General features: G+C 31.0%; 2 protein-coding genes and 1 long non-coding RNA gene across 3 annotated transcripts; 1 reads left to right on the top strand and 2 right to left on the bottom strand.

Moving 5' to 3' along the window:
* Positions 1-4,916: 4,916 nt before the first annotated feature.
* On the top strand, positions 4,917-6,737 carry LOC107923952 (actin-related protein 2/3 complex subunit 5A). The gene is made up of 4 exons (XM_016854175.2): positions 4,917-5,152; positions 5,231-5,303; positions 5,410-5,510; positions 6,222-6,737. Exons 1-4 carry the CDS (start codon positions 5,052-5,054, stop codon positions 6,355-6,357), a joined length of 411 nt encoding a protein of 136 aa, XP_016709664.1. The 5' UTR covers positions 4,917-5,051; the 3' UTR covers positions 6,358-6,737.
* A 1,464-nt stretch (positions 6,738-8,201) lies between these two features.
* On the bottom strand, positions 8,202-12,956 carry LOC121210874 (uncharacterized). The gene is made up of 3 exons (XR_005906143.1): positions 12,692-12,956; positions 12,375-12,429; positions 8,202-8,886 (listed from the first exon to the last, which is right to left on the bottom strand). It is a non-coding gene; the product is annotated as an uncharacterized lncRNA (long non-coding RNA).
* A 2,983-nt stretch (positions 12,957-15,939) lies between these two features.
* Positions 15,940-18,755, bottom strand: LOC107923960 (homeobox-leucine zipper protein HAT3). The gene is made up of 4 exons (XM_016854187.2): positions 18,385-18,755; positions 17,484-17,806; positions 17,103-17,182; positions 15,940-16,573 (listed from the first exon to the last, which is right to left on the bottom strand). The coding sequence occupies exons 1-4, from the start codon at positions 18,536-18,538 to the stop codon at positions 16,255-16,257; spliced, it is 876 nt and encodes a 291-aa protein (XP_016709676.1). The 5' UTR covers positions 18,539-18,755; the 3' UTR covers positions 15,940-16,254.
* Between the last annotated feature and the right edge of the window lie 219 nt (positions 18,756-18,974).

The following is an 18,974-nucleotide window of genomic DNA, read 5'->3' as shown; positions in this document are numbered from 1 at the left end:
TCAATTTAAACCATTTTTAATACACAATTTTAGCTTTAGCTATCCATATTTTTAAAAATTTTATCTCAACCTCTTTCACGTAATTCCTAATTTCACCCTTATAGGGAAGCATGGTAAACCCGTTTGTACAATTTTTTTCCACTTCATTGTATAAAAGGATTAATGTATTATTTAACATCTGAGTTTTTTTCCCAATTTGGTACCCATGTTTAACTTCACGGTTCAATTTGAGACCTAAACCAAATGACATCATGTGGAAAAAAAAACTTAGATACCAATTTGAATGTTGAAGCCAAATTCAAGTACAAATTTAGGATAAAAAAACCTCAACATCAAAATGAAGAAATTGAACAACATTGAAGCTAAACTCAAGTACCAAATTGAGATAAAAAAAACTTTAAGTATCAAATCAGTATATTTACCCTACTCTAAAGTAATTACTCATATAATAATTGTGAGTGTAATGAATAATAAATATTAATTATTATTTGATACAGTAATTAACTAATTATTTAACTTAAAAAGGATAAAAATCAAGCTTAAATCTTTCCTTAATTAGATTCTTTTGCCTTAACCAAATCAAATCACGCATTTATTCTACGCGCGTACCAGAGCTCGGTTTTACACGCGTTTCATTAACTGCAAATTTCCAATTTACGTCAGTTTCAATTCAAATTCAAAACTCTCGCCATATCTAAAAACCCCTCACGTCGGTCTCCAACTTTCCTTCCATCCAAACAAGTCCCAAACCATGTCATTCCACTTCAGTAACACTCTACTTGGATTCATCAACTTCTTAACATTCCTATTCTCCATCCCGATCATCATAGTGGGCGTTTTGGTAACCAAGAGCAGCGTAACGGAATGCGGCTTATCTTCCGATAAAACCCTGATCGGCATCGGGGTCGCGATCATGATCGTCTCTCTGGCTAGCTTCGGAATACTGATTTTAATCCTCCTCGGCCTTGGATTTTCCGGTTTTTCATATGCTGTGAGTAGGAAAGGGACCGCTGAAACACTCCCCGGAAAAGGATACAAAGAATATAAGCTTGAAAAATATTCTATTGTAATTCAAAAGGCAATCAATGAAACCCAGAATTGGAATGATATCAAATCATGTATTGTTGATTCCAAGATTTGCAGCAGTTATGAAAACAAGTATCACAATGACACCATCCAAATGTTTTTCAAAGAGTCGATTGAATCCTATTCAGCTATCCTATAATTACCATTTCATATGATTCTTACCTTTTCTCAATCGCTTTGGTTTTATCTCTTAATTCCATTCATCATGGTGAAGAAACTGATTTATATTATATTATTTTTATATTTTATAATCATCTAAACAACTTTGATTCAGTCAGTTTAATTTAATAATTTTCTCAATTAAAATTGAATCAACTAATTAAATTATTTGCTGGATGATGCCCGTTTTTTTAAAACTGGATTTTGGATGAACCGAATCAATGTTTTTTTTTATCAGAAATTAAAATCGAATTTAAATGTAATTTGTAACATTTATCTCTATATATTTATTAGGAGGAAGGATTGTATGAAACAGTGACGCCACGTCATCTGTATCCCTTTCCAATAGTTTTATGCCACATCAGTATTCTTATCCTGAAACTGATGTGGCATAAAACTATTGGAAAGGGATACAGATGACGTGGCGTCACTGTTTCATATTTTCCTATTTATTAAAACCCCCTGTTTTATAACTATAATTTTATAATTTTATAACATATATTTTCGTTAATTTCCCTTCAAAATAATCGATTTTAAAAATACTTTTTTATATTTTATTATAATCTATTACTTTTATAATATGTTTATTTAATTTTGTAAAAATAGTATATTATAAAGTATTATTTAAAAATTTGAGACGTGTTTTGGTTGCATTCATAAAGAAGTCAAAGGTCAAATGGGTAAAAGGTCATTTCATTTCGAGATCGTATCTAAATTAAAACCTTATCGTATACAATAATTATCATATATGATTTTCTGTTAGATTTATTTTGAATTTAAGTCAACCTTACACAAGAGTAAATTTAAATTTTTTTTAGTGGAGTCAAAATTAAATTTTATTATTTATTAATTTATAGTTTGATCATTTTATTACATATTAACTTATATTCTCATATATATTTTTTATAGAATAGAATTATCAAAAAAGTGGGAAGGTTTGAGCAAAAATATAAGTTCGGAAAATGGATTTTGACAAAAAAAAGTCTATTTTCTAAATGGGTCGGGCCTCAAGTAAGTTTTTTTACCTAGACTCGGCTTGTCCCGAATTTGTTAAAAAAAAACTGTTGCTGTTCTGCAATTGTTTTATTGTCATTTTGTCATTATTTTATTATTATATTGTTGTTATTATTTGGATATTCTACAATTTTTGTTTATTATTATTATTATTTATTATTTTAGATACATTTGCTTGCTAAGTTGTACCTATCTTAGTGTTATTTAAGTATAATTTTTTTAAAAATTTATTTTTAAATTGTTAGAAAACATTTATTTTAATATTTTTAGTGTATTTGATATATTATATTTATTTTATTTTTATATAAAAAATAATATACAAAATTTAAATATGACCGAATCAAGTCGAGTTCAAATTCTAACAATTTTATCGAGAGAAATTTAGACAAAATTTTAAGTTTTTTTTTTTAAAATGAGCTTCAACCTGAAAAAGAGATAACAAATTTTGCTTTCCCTCGGCCATGATGACCTCTAAATAATCCTAAACGCACACACCCATATTTCCATCATTTTTTAAGGTAATAAATTACAAAATTTTCATTTTTTGATTCGTCTCTTGCATGAAATTTGTTCCAACATATTATAAATTTCAAAACAATCATGCTTTGTTCAAATATAATTCGTGATTAAATGATTCATTGCAGTCCGGGTGCTGTAAACTGCCGGACGAGTGCGTGTTTACATATAGAGGTCTGACGAACTGGACGAAGGAGAGCGGAGTTTTCGACAATCCCGATTGCAAAACATGGGAAAACGATCCCAAAGTGTTTATGTTTTAATTGCAAATCATGCAAGGCGGCTGTGGCAGATAATTTGAAGCAGTCGTTAAGGAAAAAGGCGACCGTCAATATCGTCTTCCTTGTTCTCCTCACCATAGGATTTTGTGTGTGTATTTGCGCTTTTTGGAACAACGGCAAAGACGATGCTTATAGTGCTTAAACGGTGTCTAAAGTAGCCATTGTATGTGATACTTTGCGTGTTAAGTTGGATTTGTTTGTAGTAATTCTACTATTAGTTTTGGTTAATTAACAATAAGGTGATATAAAGGATGTTTGATTTTTGAAACAATTTTGAGATTAAAAATTCATGTTTATATATTTAAAAAAACATGTAAATGGATGAAGTGGTTTTTTTTTTAATATTTCTGAATTTTGGTTATATTATTATAATTTTTATTTATAAAATTAAGATATGATTGTTTTTATTATTTATAGTTGAAATTTTTTAAATTTATAAATTTTACTAGATTGAATTTCCTATAAATAATATAATCTATTTAATTTAGTATCAATTCCAATCCAATTCAATAAAAACAATAAAACATTGTTAAATTATTTTTTTCATAATAAATATCAAAATAAACTGTCTAAATAGAGGTTAATAAAACAAAGGTACTCATAAATTATTTGAATTTCATTTAAACAATATTTGAATTCAATTTGATGATTATTTAGTCAAGCTTGAGATTGAATAGTTTGAGTTATCAATCAAGTTTAATTTGATTGAGGTTAAACTTTTTAGAATCAAAACTAAATTAATATAATATATAAATGTTAAGGTTATTATTATGTCAATTTTAAAAGCTACCATATTTAGGGTAAGTAAAATTTAATTTAACTCGAAAAAAATTAAATTTTTAATTAACTCTTTCTTTTTCAAATTTTGAGTTATAATTAAGTTAAATTTTTGAATTCAAATAACTCAAATAATTCGAATAAGTCAAATATTAAATCATTCTTCTCCTCTTCATCCAACCCCCCCCCCCAAACACTTTTACTTTCCTAAAAAAAAATTACTTCCTCGCAAACTCCCAAAAACATTTTTCCATTTATTTTCCCCGAAACTTTTATTCCCCAAACCCTTAAAAATATTTTTCTTTTATTTTTTTCTCAAAACTTTTACTTCTCCAAACCCTCAATTTTTTTTTCTTTTTTGCTTTCTCCTAAAACTTTTACCTCTCCCAAACCTCAAAATTTTTTTTGAACTTATGTCTACTATTTATATTATTGAATAAATTCCACACTTTATATTATTTATATTATTAAACTGTTTAATAATGTTGAATTTTTATCAATTTTCGTTAAAATTAAATTATTGATTATGACATAAAATATAGGTGTTAAAATTTTCTATAAGTATCAATTTGTCATTTTATCTTTAAAATAACTTTTATTAAAAAAATCATTTTTTACCTTTAATATATATTTTTAATTTCAAAATACAATGTGAGAAGAATTAGAAGATAATTGAAGCAACTAAGCAAGCAAATAAGCTATTATGTACATTAAAGATTAATAAATAAATTATAAGGAGATGGAAGTTAATAACAAATTTAATTCCAGTGAGCAAATTTAATTATGATGGGTGAAAGTGGCTACAAGGATCCAAAGTTATTTTTTAAATTTAACTCGAAAAATATATTCAATTTGAATTCCATCTCACTCAACTCGATTTGAGAAAATTTCAAATCAAGTTAAGATGATAAAATAGGATTCATCAGTTAGATTAACTCAAAAATTTTCACTCTATTCCATTTGATTCGATCGAACGCTCACTCCTAGACACATCATCTTCCCACAAGCAAGTGAAAAAAAAAATCGAATAGTTTGGTGATGATTTTATAACTTTTTATAATTAGATGACTAAAAAAAATTAGTAATAGTTGGTGGACTAACTGTGTAGTTTAACCATTTACTTTCGTGTAGAAAGTTTAAAACGACGCTGTTTAGGAGGACAAAAAGGCTTTCTTACTGGAACTCTGATTTTGGATCCGAGGAGTTAGTGAATTAGCGATGATGGCAGCAGCTGAGAAATTCGTGGAAGCTGATAATGCGGAAGCCATAATAACAAGAATCGAGCACAAATCCAGGAAGATCGAGAGCTTACTTAAACAGTAAGTATTTTTAATCCATTTAAAATCTCTTTTGAAAAAAACCCTTAATTAATTGAAATTAATTTCTTCCTATCTCAGGAATAAGCCCGTTGAAGCTCTTAAAACTGCGCTCGAGGGATCTTCTCATATGATACGTGACGAGCGATGCAAGGTTTTGGACCCCAAAAAATGTTCAATTTCTTTTTATTCAATTATATAAAACATTAAGCATTTCTTCTTCTTCTTTTCTTTTTAATTTTGGATTTGGGGATTTGCAGTCAGCGAATTGGATAGTTGTGCATAGAGCGCTAATGGCTATAAAAGATGTCGAAGGAATGTTCTCTTCTTTGGATCCTGAGTACTATGATATCCTTATGAAGTGAGGTTTTTTTTTTTTTTGGGTATTCCTTGTTTTGATTGTATTGTATCTCAAAATTAGAAAATTTAAATTAGGGCGAGCTAGTTTTATTCTCAATTATGCATATTAGTATTATGATCTCTTCCTAATAGATTATTTTATATTCCATGTTTGTAGCTTTATGTTATTGTCATTCTTATTGCTGATAATATGAGTCCAATTTCATACCCTTTAGAGCTGAATTTTCATAGTTGGTGCTGGTGCTATGGTTTTTAACATTTTTACTGTAATTGTTCTGATAAGGAGTTTGGTAGGGAACAATGTTACTTGGACTTGGTTTATTACAGATATAACAGTTTATTGGGTTTAAAGTCTTCTTTCTGTAGGAGTTTGGTCTTTGTTGCGAACTCAGAGTATTGGTGACAGGATATCTTATATTGGCTAGAATGGTAGGAACCTGAGGTTGAAAAAGAAAATCAGATTTGAATTCTGCAGAACTAATCATATTCAATATTGAATATTGGTAAAGGTCTAGAAGTTCATTCAGCTGATGACACTTACAAAACTTTATCTTTACTAGGTCTTTGAGTTCCGCTACTGAACATTGCCTAGTGAAATGTTATAGCTCTGGTAAAAGTAAACAATTGCTTTCTTGACAAGTACACATGCTCAGTATTTGTGTATTTGATACTGCAAAATAATAATAAGCAAGGATTATTGTGTTATTTCCAGGTATTTGTATAGAGGATTGTCAACCGGAGATCGCCCCACATGTGATCAGTGCCTTAGGATCCATGAGAAGCTGACGGAGAGAGCTGGTTTGGGCTGCATACTTCGTTCCCTTGCAGATACTGTGAATGCAATTTGACTCCAATAGGCCCTTCACTTTGGAAAATGTTTTCAAGTGTTGTTGTTCTTAAATCATTGAAGTGCTTTAGAAGCTTTTATGTTACAGCTTTTCTTCCATGATTCGTATTTCCAGATCAGAGTTGCGGTCACATGGGTTATATGGTCTCCTATCTGGCTTTTCTACTTGGGGTAATTGGAGGTGTTTAGGTATAGAATCTTATCACCACCTTCCAGTCCCTCTCCCTTTCCCTCCCTCTTTATCTTAATTTGAGAATCTTGTTACCTATGGGTTGCTATGAAATTTGCATGAAAAGAGAGATCGAATATGAAGCAAAAGACTTCAAAAAGTATAGATAGCTGTAATTGTTATATATACTAGACATGAGCATATTTTCTGTTCCTTATTGGTAAAAGTACGATGAAGCTTTTGTATTATAAGTTAAATTGTATTTTGTCTCTTTTATCTAAAAATAGGCAAATTAATTCATATATGTTAGATCAATGAGCAAATTGGCAATTTCTGTTAAAGATTCATCCATTTCTACTGGTAAAATACAATCCAACTCCTAGTAAAAAATTTTTTGGTACTTTTACCTTTCTTTTTTTGTTTCTTGGTTATATTTTTTGGTTTCTTGCCTGTGGATTGCTAGATGTCTAAAAATAGCCTGACAATCAACCAAAAACTTATTTAGAACTCAATAAATCTTAACTTGAGTAGGTGTAGTTGAGCTGAGGGAGTAGACATGAGATATAGAGTGGAAACTGTTGTTTCGTAGGGACCAATGATGATAAAAGAGAAGTAGTTGCTCATTGTTGAAACTGAGTGCATTATTGAAGACTTGCTAATGCAGTTATTAGCACATTGAGAGCACGTTTGGTTCGCTGTATTGGATTAGAGGTGTATTGGATTGGATTAGAGGTGTAATGGAATAGAGGTGTAATAGCAAATCAACTGTTTGGTTGAATGTAATGGAATAGAGGCGTAATAGTAAAACTGTGTTTGGTTGAATGTAATAGAGGTGTAATAGCATAATGGAGAAAACTAAAATGACCAGAATACCCTTAGCATAAATTTGTTTTGGTAAATGATTATTGTTATTGTTATTTAAATTTTAATAAGATTATTTATTATCAAAAATAAATAATTTAATCATATTTAAACATAATTATTATTTAATATATTTTAATTAAAATATATAATTTAATAAAATTCTTAATAATTAGCAGAAATTTGTTTTGGTAAATTATTTTATTTAAATTTTAATAAGATTAATATCAATAATAAATAATTTAATCATATTTAAACATAATTATTATTAAATATATTTTAATTAAAATATATAATTTAATAAAATTCTTAATAATTAATATTCTTATATGAATTTACTCAAACCATAATATATGATACTGTAAAATATAAAATAACATAATTATTATTAAATATAATATAATTAAAATATATAATTTAATAAAATTCTTAATAATTAATATTCTTATATGAATTTACTCAAATCATAATATATGATTATAACTAATATGATTTAATTAAATATATGATTTAATAAAATTTAAAATTATTATAACTAATATGATTATAGTTTATGAATTTGTATAATTTAAAATAATAATTATTACATATAATTTAATAATAATATATAATTTCATAAAATTCTTGATAATAAAAATTTGGGTATATGAATTTATACAATTTAAAATAATTAATATTAAATATAATTATATAGTGATATATAATTTCATAAAATTCTTAATAATAAAATGTTCTTATATGAATTTACTAAAATCAATATATAACTTGAGAATTATATTATGCATAAACATAATTAACTTATATTAAGAAAAGGTTAGATGAAAATGAAATTGTACATTAAAATCCATATGTTATATAGTTTTACAACATCAAAAAGTTTGAACATTGATATTTAATGGTAAGAAAGAAATCTCCTAACCCATTCCAATCGGGCAACTGAAGGTAAACTAAAGAAAACGATCATTTGAGTTGGATGGTCGGGAATTTTACTCAATGCATCATATCGTTGATCGTCGGTTAAACCTTCAATTGACCATAAGGCTGAATATAAATTTGAAGCTCTCTCTTCCATATGTTGTTCTGACTTCTGCTGAACTACCACCTCGGAGGCAAAACTCCTACTGATTTGATCGCCAACGGCCTGGATTTTCTCCCCGAACAAAGTGGCAGCCTCATTAAATGAAGAAAACACATTATCACGAGCATCAGATTTCTTCTTTCTCTTGTTTGAAGATGAGGAACCCCTTGGTCTCGATCTCCTCGCGGATCCGTACCAGAAACATCCATGTCATCTAAAGAGACGTCAGCTTCGCAGTCATAGAATGTGTTTCTCTCTTCATTCATATCTGTAGTACGTTCATCATCAGCATGTATTTCTTCAAGAACATCAGCAGCTGTTTGAGCATCTCTCCCAGTTGCTCGATCTCTTGCGTATATGGTAGTAAGCTGGTCATAGTAAGGGAAAGTACGAAATCTGAATTGGGCGGCTTCTTTGTGACTCTAAAAAAATGAGGAAATCATATTAGTCGTAAGTTTGGTAAAAATAATATAATAAAGACTTGAAATAATCTTACCTTTAAATAGGACTCCCAAACCGCATCTTCAGCAACAACGAGCTGCCTATGCTCGTCCCAACCAAAACCGCTATTGTTTTGGCCATTAAGCATGTCGTAGACGATTGACCACTCCCTTTTAAGTAACCTAATCCTTGATTCAATATTAGGTTTCGCCTTCAACATTGCATTTGGTAAAACCGTTTGTAGCATTCTTTCCAACTCGTTCAAATAACCGGCTTTGAACCCGGTATCAGCATTAAATGTTCCAACATTGTGCAGGTCCACCATGCTGGAAACTAATGCTGCATCTTCCTCGGGAACCCATTTTCTTTTGCTTCCTCGAGAAGCTTGAGCATTTGATTCTGGAACACCTGACATAATGATCTTAAGAAAAAAATAATAAATTATATTAATTACTATTTTAATATCATGATTCAAAAGGTCAACACTTTATAAAATCTAAGTAATTAAGTTTAATATCATGAATCAAAAGTTCCATAGCACAAAAAATTTAAAATTATAACACATGCTGAATTAGAAGAAATTATATTATAATTTCTGTAGTTTAGTACAATACAAAAATCAATACAAAAGTTTCACAAACTAATTTCTAGATGCTTGCCATTCATCGAACATTTGGTTGGCTAGTTCCATCCTCCAAGTAGCCCAAGCATCCGATGGATGAATATTTGTGATATTCGGTTCATCGTCATCCACCACATTAATTGTAGGTAATCCTTCTCCCACCTCCGCTTCAATGGGATCACTACTCATATGGGTTCGAATAAAATTATGGAGCAAACAACATGCAATAATAATTCTATTGTGCACCCTTACAGGATAGAACGATGGACTCCTAAGTATTCCCCATCTAAGTTTTAATAAGCCAAAGCATCTTTCAATGACATTACGTGCTGAGGCATGTTTCATATTAAAAAACTCTTGCGGAGAACTTGGCTGATAACCCTGACGCCACTCGTTCAAATGATATCGTTGTCCTCTAAATGGTGCAAGAAATCCCTCACAATTTGTGTATCCAGCATCAACTAGATAATAACAACCTATAAAATAAGTTTCATATTAAAAAATGATTAATTCAGCACACAAAGTGTGATCTTAATGAATAAATCAAAGTCCTCTAACTATACACTTTACCATGAGGAACTTTTAATCCATGTCTTCTACTAATGGCATCTCGAAGAACCCGTCCATCAGCAACTGAACCTTCCCAACCAGGAAGAACATAAACAAATTGCATCTCAGGTGTACAAACACCTAGCATATTTGTTGCTATGTCACCTTTTCGCGTCCGATATCTAGGTTTATCAACTGTTGGAACCCTAATCTTGATGTGGGTTCCATCAAGAGCACCTAAGCAATTCTATATCACATGATATAAAACCTTGAGTTAGAATACTAATTTAAATCTAAATCAAGTAAATGTTGTTGAAGCTATATATAAAACTTAGTCCTATACCTTAAACCATTTCCACCTTGTGTCAGAAGAATCGGCTGTAATTGGCTCCGGGTTTTTAAATAACACATCTTGCAAGCGTATGACAGCATTTAAAACACTATGAAATGCTCTGCTAACAGTTTCCTCGGACCTTCTAAAGTGATGCTTGATAACTCGATTTTTCAGGTGATGGGAGATGATATGTAAAAACATTGCTACTTGCTCGTCAACGAGCATGAACCTTGACGACTTCAATCCCCCTATCGATTCTAACATCTCACATAATTTAAAAAAGGCAGCTCTATTCATCCTAACTTGTTCAATACAGGTCTCGTCACTAGCATATACAAGCCTATTCACATAATCCCGTTTTGCATAAAAATCTACGGTATAGGACCTAATCCTTGGTCTATGTAGGCTAAGGCTGGCACCCATTCTAAATAAGAACCAAACCGCGATTCTACAGATTTCCAACCATATTGTCACAGCAATACTAATTCTTTTACGCCTCACACTTTGTGCAATTAAAGGCAGACGAGCCATTACTGCAACATTTTAAAATTAGAACACACTATCAAAGAATTGAAGTTGCAATTACACATTATCGAATAAAAATAAACAGCACAAATTTAGAACACACGAAGCAAAAAATTATCTACTAAATGATATCGTTGCAACTTTAATTTCATTTCTTTATCAATCACCCAAATAATTATGAAAGAGTATATTTAATTACTGATGATTAGTTTAATTAAGGTTTTCTTATTTCAAAATAAGTAAAATGAAGAATGAGGATTTGGTTTAATAATGAAATTGAAGTTTTATAACTTTTATAACATTTTAAATGGTAATTTCATTTTGTAAAAATATATATAACTTTGAAGAGGATTTATTTTTTACAAGAATTGTTACTTATCTGTCTAGTATCAAGTTTAAAATACATGTTTAGCATTTTTTCATCAAAAAATTATTATTATTAAAATTTCAGAATTCTATAGAATTTATTAATTTAACAGCCAAATTTGACTTTTTAAGTAAAATTTGTATAATTTTATTTATCATATTATATATACGTTAATTTTAAAAACTTCCTTACACTTTCACAATTATAATTTATGTATTATAGGGAAATCATATTATGAATGAGGAATATTTTATGTATAATGTAATTGACTTAAAATCTAAGATAGAATTAGACAATAATAAATTTCAGTCCATTTATCCATTTTTATAATTAAGATAACATTATTTCCATTATAGGGGAAAAATAATGTTTGAATCAATTAACATTTGTTTTAAATAACATGTGTTGCGTGCATAAAAGGTTAATTATAATCCATGAGCATTTAATTTCTTAAAAAACTTATATTAAATTTTAATATATTATGTATAATTGAGGTAAAATTAATTGAGGTAAAATTTGAAGGTTGGTATTTGTTAGATTATAACTAAACTCATTATAATTTGGACATTTAAATATATTGATTAGTTAATTAAAATCACCCAAATTAATTGACCTAAAATGATATCGTATAAATATATTGATTAGTTACTTAAAGCATGTTCAAAGTTTGATCATTGAAAATTTTTTTTATTGATGATTAGTTTAGTTAAGGTTTTCCAATTTCAAAATAAATAAAATGAAGAATGAAGATTTAGTTTAATAATGAAATTGAAGTTTTAAAACTAGATAATAACATTTTAAATGGTAATATAATTTCATAAAAAAATATATAACTTTTATCTCATTTACATGTACAAATTTATCTCATAAAAGATTTGTAGGCATAATGCTCTTTGAACAAAATGTTACCTAATAGTAAAAACATATAACTTGGCTGATAAATTCAAAAAGAACAATGGTCATGCAGCAATAACCATAACCATACAAACAAAAGCTTTAATGAGCATTACAAACATACAAACAAAACCATATTCATTTGGGAAACAACAGAACCTACTACATCAATACTAACCTGTAATGCTCAAATCTGGGACGACTGCGATGTGGAAGTGTTGGAAAAATGTTACCTGTAATGAGAAAAGTGCTCGGATCAACCTTTTTTATTTTGGGGAAAATATTTATGCTATAGCTAAATATAGTATATCAAAGCACAGAACAACCATACACCAATCATCATCCATGAGCCATATTTTAAATATGATATCGATCAAAACAATATCTAGATAGTTTATTAAATCCCCTTGCCTACACATCATCAATACTTACAATTATGCAACAATCACCTTTTGAGTACTTAAATGGACCGTTAACTTTCTAGAGTAGTCTTACCTTCTGCTCTATTCCAGGAACTTTGAGAACTTTATTATTAACCTCTCTCTTACTGCAAAAACATAAGAAAAATAAAACATTTAGCCACTGGTTATAGGCTTATAGCAGATACTGATAAGCAGGAACATAAAAAGAGGGAACTATGAAACTATTAAGTCCAATTGCATAGCTTTCAAAGGATTCACTGGATTTTCTTTGTTCTGTATGATACCAGGCGACAAACCATTAAACCCAATTCCAAGTTCAATAACCTACACTGAACTGCCTCCTCGTTTCCCTCATTATTTGTAATTAGTTCTCACCTCCCTTTTTTTCCTAATAAAATGCCGAACCAGCAAGTGCCCTCTTTTCATTACAATATGAGAAGACTAGATAATAATTTTTCTTTTGTTTTTCAAGAATGCTGGAAGCAGTCATGGCACAACCATAAAACCAACCATATTAAGTAAATTCAGTGCCTAACATCCTACATGTAGTAAGTTGCACTCAGTTAATACATAACAAACCACTGGCCTCTAATTCCCCCACATTCATCCCCATTAGCAAACAACACAATGCAGGCATATGTATCATCAACCGAGCAAAAAGATTCAAACTAACTACAAAAGTGATTTGATGCTCATAATTTATCCATCAAACCTAATTTCAAAAGGAGACAACAACAATTGATAAGCTAATTTAGCCAATGATTTCGCTGAAGAATGTAGGAGAAACATCATTTGCTTTAGATATGCAATCATCAAACATTACCTTTTATCATGATCCAATGCCAAGGCCTCATTATCATAACTTTTTGATCAGTGAACACACAAAAACTTCATTTCAATCAAAATCACTTCAATGTATTACTATTATTTTGGATTATGCAAATACTCAGAAATACATGTCATTTCACATTATACCAAAGTTTTGAGTACCTGAGAATCTTCCCAGTTTGTTCATATATCAGACTATGACCCCTTTTTTATAAAAAAATAAATAATTTCAGATAGATAATTGACAAAGCAGAGAAAGTCTAACATGAGGGACAAGAACCTGTTAGATTAGCCAAGGTGACTGCCTGGCACCCTCACAAAGAGCTTCTGGTTCTTTTCCATGGTTGATACAGAGATTTTGAACCTCTTTGAAAGATGCAGGCAAGTCATCATTGGCTACCAAACACGACTCTTTTCATCATGTAAGACCTCTCTCATTCTCAGTTTTTATGCACACCAATGGTGAACACAATTCTTGGTGTTTATATATTTTTAAAAGCAAACTCTAGTTGACATTGTTAATGGCTATGTCACTGTCCAGTAAAATGGAATATATTCTGGTAGTCTTGAATGGAGAATTCTTGCACAAGGAAAATGTTCTTTTGATGAATTTTATTAATAAAAATAGGATCAAACATCTATGATATCAAATGAAAAGCCACATCTTTTGATGAAATCATTGACTCTTTTTTTTTTCTGTTAATTGGTGACAGAAAATAGGGGTTGATAGTGGACAAGTTGAGCAATCATCAATTAGCTTTACAAAATGAAAATCCCAGACCAATATCTCTGCCTTTCCATTTTTGGTCTACCCTTTTAATTGAATCCCTATTGGAATATATTCTTCTTTCTTTTTAAGTAAAGTTGAAAATTATGCAGAGGCAACAATGGAAGTAAAAGAGAAAATTGCAGATTACAAATGTTCAGTTGCCATCTTTTTTCTTTCTTTGGTCTAATATTCGTTTTATGCTTCGTTCTTTTTCTAATATAACCTCGTTCGATAACTAAAACTACTGAAGAATAAAAGATTCATAACCATGAAATCAGCATTAAACTACTGAAGAGTAAAAAACCACAAGCGCAATTATACAATAATTCCAATGAAAGCAGCTTTAAAAGCAGTGCATCCATATACACAATAATCTCGATGAAATAAGCAACAATGAATAAAATAAAATAGCAATTTCAGCAGAAATTAACTTGTAGGAACTAAAACAGGTAACACTTAGGTGACGATTAAGCTTAAAAAAGTAAAGAGAAAAGCATGCAGAGGGGTTATCTACAATTGGGAAAAACATTGAGATACATGTACTACAATTGGCAGATTATTTTAGGTCAGAATTAAAACTCACTTGATATTGGATGCTACGTGATGACCCGAAAAACGCTTCACTCTTTTTTCAATGGATTAAGCTATCAGGAATTTCCAATTTTGTGAATATAATGAAGAGAAAAAGAGAGAGTTTTGGTGTGCGGCGCAGATAGGGTTGGGAGGAAATGGGGAAGGAAAATTAGACGCCGAGACGAGAAGAAACGATGACGACAGAATAATCAACGGAAGCAGTGGGAAATGGGAGGAGAAAATGATTAGGATGGAAGAGGAGAGGGTCGGGTAGGGAGGGAGGGTAAAACAGGGAGATGGGGAGGGAGGCCGGAAGTAATAGCTAATACAGCGAAAAGGGAAGGGATTGGAAAACACGGGAATTTGGGGATTAGGGGCGTAACCGATTACGCGCGTAATACCTATTACAGCGAACCAAACGCCGGAATAGGGGCGTAATGTAATACGCACGTAATCGGGGCGTAATGGATTGAGTAATACGGCGAACCAAACACGTCCTGAATGCTTTTAAACTTTGTCTCTGTAGGAACTTGAAAATCATCATTAAGTGCCAACCATTTGTCACAGGTTTCTGCTATTTTGCCTATTGAAAAGCTTCTGCCAAACTTCTGTTAACTCTCTTTTACTTTTGGGGTTAAAGCTGACAGACAATATTGTGCGGTTTACAATTTAAAGTCATAACACGTTAACGCCCTCAGTTTGGAAAATATATGGTTAACTGATGTTTGATATTGATGGCATCCTTTTTGGTAAAAATATAATAGAAGTCTATCTTAAATTAAAGAATAAATTAATTATTTTGTTAAAAATTTTATCTATTTATACTATTAAAAATTAACATAATTAACAAAATAACTAACGAATAACGTTATTTTATGTTAACTTATGATATTAATTTAATATTTAATTTAACATATAATAATTGATTTATTTATTTTTTAAATAGAGAATAAAATATAATTTAACTCCCAATATAAAATTCTCCATGGCATTTTCACTTATTGATCAAGGGATACAATGGCATGAAAAAAAACCAGGGTAAGAAAGAGCCAAAACCTCAAGTCCTAGCTGTAAAGAGCGCAGTAGGAATCTGATCAAAGTTGACTGGACAACCATTCACATGGATAAAGTGACCAGTAAGCTATAAAGAGTGAAACGAAGTCTATATAGTTGTTATTCCTTCATTAGAATCTTTAGATATATGAATGCCCCTTTCTACTTTCTCAATTTGCCCCCAACAGATCACAATAATATAAACGAAAGGGATTCAGATTCTTCTGTTATATAATATATATTATCCAAACTCCCAGCTTCCTATTATATAGATAGAAAATTCTGTCACTGGTCCTCCCTTTATACCTTTGTCTTGTCCAAAAAGGGTACAAAGGCTTCTAAGAAAAATTAGTTTCCTAACCAGTCATTGATTTGTTTATATCCTCCCCAAAAATATTCTGCCATTTGAGATATTATGATCTAGATGCAGGGGCATTGAAAGGTTGATGAGTAATAGGCATTGCAGCCCAAGGGTTAACAGGCACTGGCTGTTGACGGTCAGGGCTCGTTTGGCAACGCTTCACAGCAGAAGAACCAGGGGCAGCCACACGTTCACAAGACGGGCACATGGTGAGTGTCGTAGGAGGTTTCATGTGCATGTAAAGCTGTGGGGATAGTTTCAATGCTCTAAGTTCTTGTACTTCCTTATGCAACCTCCGGTTCTCCTCCGTTAGATTCTCGCAACACCTTTTTAGATACTCGCAGTCGACTTCCGTCTGCTTCAACTTTGTCCTGCACCAAATATATTAATGTCCATATGCATTGTGGGATCATCTTCGGATTTTATCGGTCCAAAGCTTCCTATATCCCAAAAAAAGTAAAAACCCTTCCTTCTTATTTAGGGTAAACTATATTTAATAAATTTATTTTTTAATTACTAAATAATAAAAATTCACAAAATTACCACTCAAATATTCAATTTTTTTTTAATCATCCTAATCTTTAATGAGCAAACCCACAACTTGAATGAAGAAATCTTGCTCCAAACCCAATCACCCTACACAACATCTAAAGATTTGACACAACAGCTACATAGGCTCGGCGGACACCTTTAATAACCCCCCCCAATAGGGTTTTTTTATTATTGTTCATTGAAAAACACCCACAGAATCCCTTGAAAATCTTCTTTAGTTGAAAGTGACAAATCTTAGCCCATATCAAGACATTAATGAGGGTGTTTAAAACTTGTAATAAAAATAAATGCATAATTGTTCTTTTATTAAACCCTAAAAGAAAGGAAAAGGGCAGTTACTTTACTTACCTTGCCCTTCTGTTTTGAAACCAAACCTCCACTTGCCTAGGCTTGAGATTCAATTGCTTAGCCAATGCCAACTTTTGTTTCTGCAATGTAACACAAGACAACCAATTAATCCCAACATCAAAAACCAAAATTTTAAAGGCACCCAACAATGTTTTTTTTTCTTTTCATTTTGGTCATAAAAAAAAAAACCAAACCAAGTAACCATTCAATTTTGTCTTTTTTATTGCCCAATTACTTTGGATTTTCCGGTATTTTTATTTTTACAATAGGTAACTGCTGATAAAAAAGATAAAATTGATTACTTAAATAATTTTTAAATGTTGGATGACCTTTTGTAATCCTTAAAAGACATAAAATAAACTAATTGAATTTGCTACTAACCGGATTCAGAGTACTATGTTCCTTGAAAGTTTCTTCAAGCACCATGGATTGTTCCTTTGAAAGCCTAAGCTTCTTCCTCGAGGCATCGCCACCACCAGCACTGCCACCGCCATCTTCGTCATCGCTGGCACGAGAGCAAGAATCTCTCTCGGCCTCGGTTTCTTCAGCAACATGATCTCTCTCGTTTTTCTTCCCACTTATGGTGGAAATAGTGCTGTTGGGCGACGACACCCCCACACCTTCTTCCTCGCAATCGACTGTTGCTGCCGGTGCTCGGTTCACATCGATTCCTCGAAGAAATGATCCTGTATCCATGTGCCCATCTGCATGCATATTGCGAAATCACAACCCTCACTTCATTAACGTTAAAATTGAGTCATACATTTTTGAAGGAACCAAAAAAATCATACAATTTCACCATATTTTTTTAATATAAGAAACGGCACCAAGACTGCTACCTACTCCCTTAGGAACCTTCATGAAAACCGATACTGTGTGTTGCATATAGAACAAGATACTAGTAACATAAATGCATGAGTTTTTAACATTAGTGGCAGGCTCTATGGCTCCATTTAAATGGAAAAATTATGTTTTAGTCATCTGATAAATAATAGAATTAAAAATTACCATACGGTAAAGTTGCACTGCCTTCCCAAAAATGAAAAGATTTTTATTTAGTCCTTTCAGAAGTGATGAAATCATTAGCTAATACAACATAAAATTACACTTAACCTCATAAAAAATTCTAATTTTTCTTTAATGTATACAACTCACGCACCAAACGCAAGTGACCTTTGCAACTCGAAACAGATCTGAACCTAAAATACAATGTATTCTTCTATATTTAACCAGGTTTTATAATAATAATAATAATAAAAGACAAAGGGGACAAAGAACATACCAGAAGACAGACACAGTCGGTTCCAAGTTTTGTTCTGCTGAAGATTTTGCAAGGGGTTAGAAGCTAAAAACATGAAATTTAATTTAGAAGAAGGCTGATTCTGACCACAACCCAAGCTCAAACTCAACCCCAAACCATCATCTTTATCACCCATTTCTTCTTCTTACAACCAAAGTTCTCAACTATTTTCTGTTTGGACTCCGAGAAAAAAAGAAGAAGAAAGAAAGATAGAAAATAGCCTGAGGTTTAGCAACCAAGAGACTTGCTTTTGGTTCAGCAAAACAGTGAGGAGATGGGACTATATATATACAAACTGAGATTAATAAGAGAGAAAGAGACAGATGGTTATAGAATTAATCATGACTTATGTCAGTGGCCCCCTATTGGCTCAATCATCATTATATATAGCTTTCTTTTCTTTGGCTTGGTTTAGCCTTCAAGCGCATGACTTTTTTAACTCAATCATGGTTTAAAATTCCTCATTTTAACCATGATTGGATTGAAGTTGTAACGTGTAACTGAGAAAGATGTTTTATTGTTTTGATGTTAAAGTTTTTTTTTAACCGCAGTTAGGTGTCTTGTTTGAGGAG

This window comes from Gossypium hirsutum, chromosome A12, assembly GCF_007990345.1.
Source record: "Gossypium hirsutum isolate 1008001.06 chromosome A12, Gossypium_hirsutum_v2.1, whole genome shotgun sequence".
Lineage (NCBI taxonomy): Eukaryota > Viridiplantae > Streptophyta > Magnoliopsida > Malvales > Malvaceae > Gossypium > Gossypium hirsutum.
The sequence above is the reverse complement of the archived record's forward strand: the minus strand, read 5'-3'. Positions and strand labels throughout refer to the sequence as shown.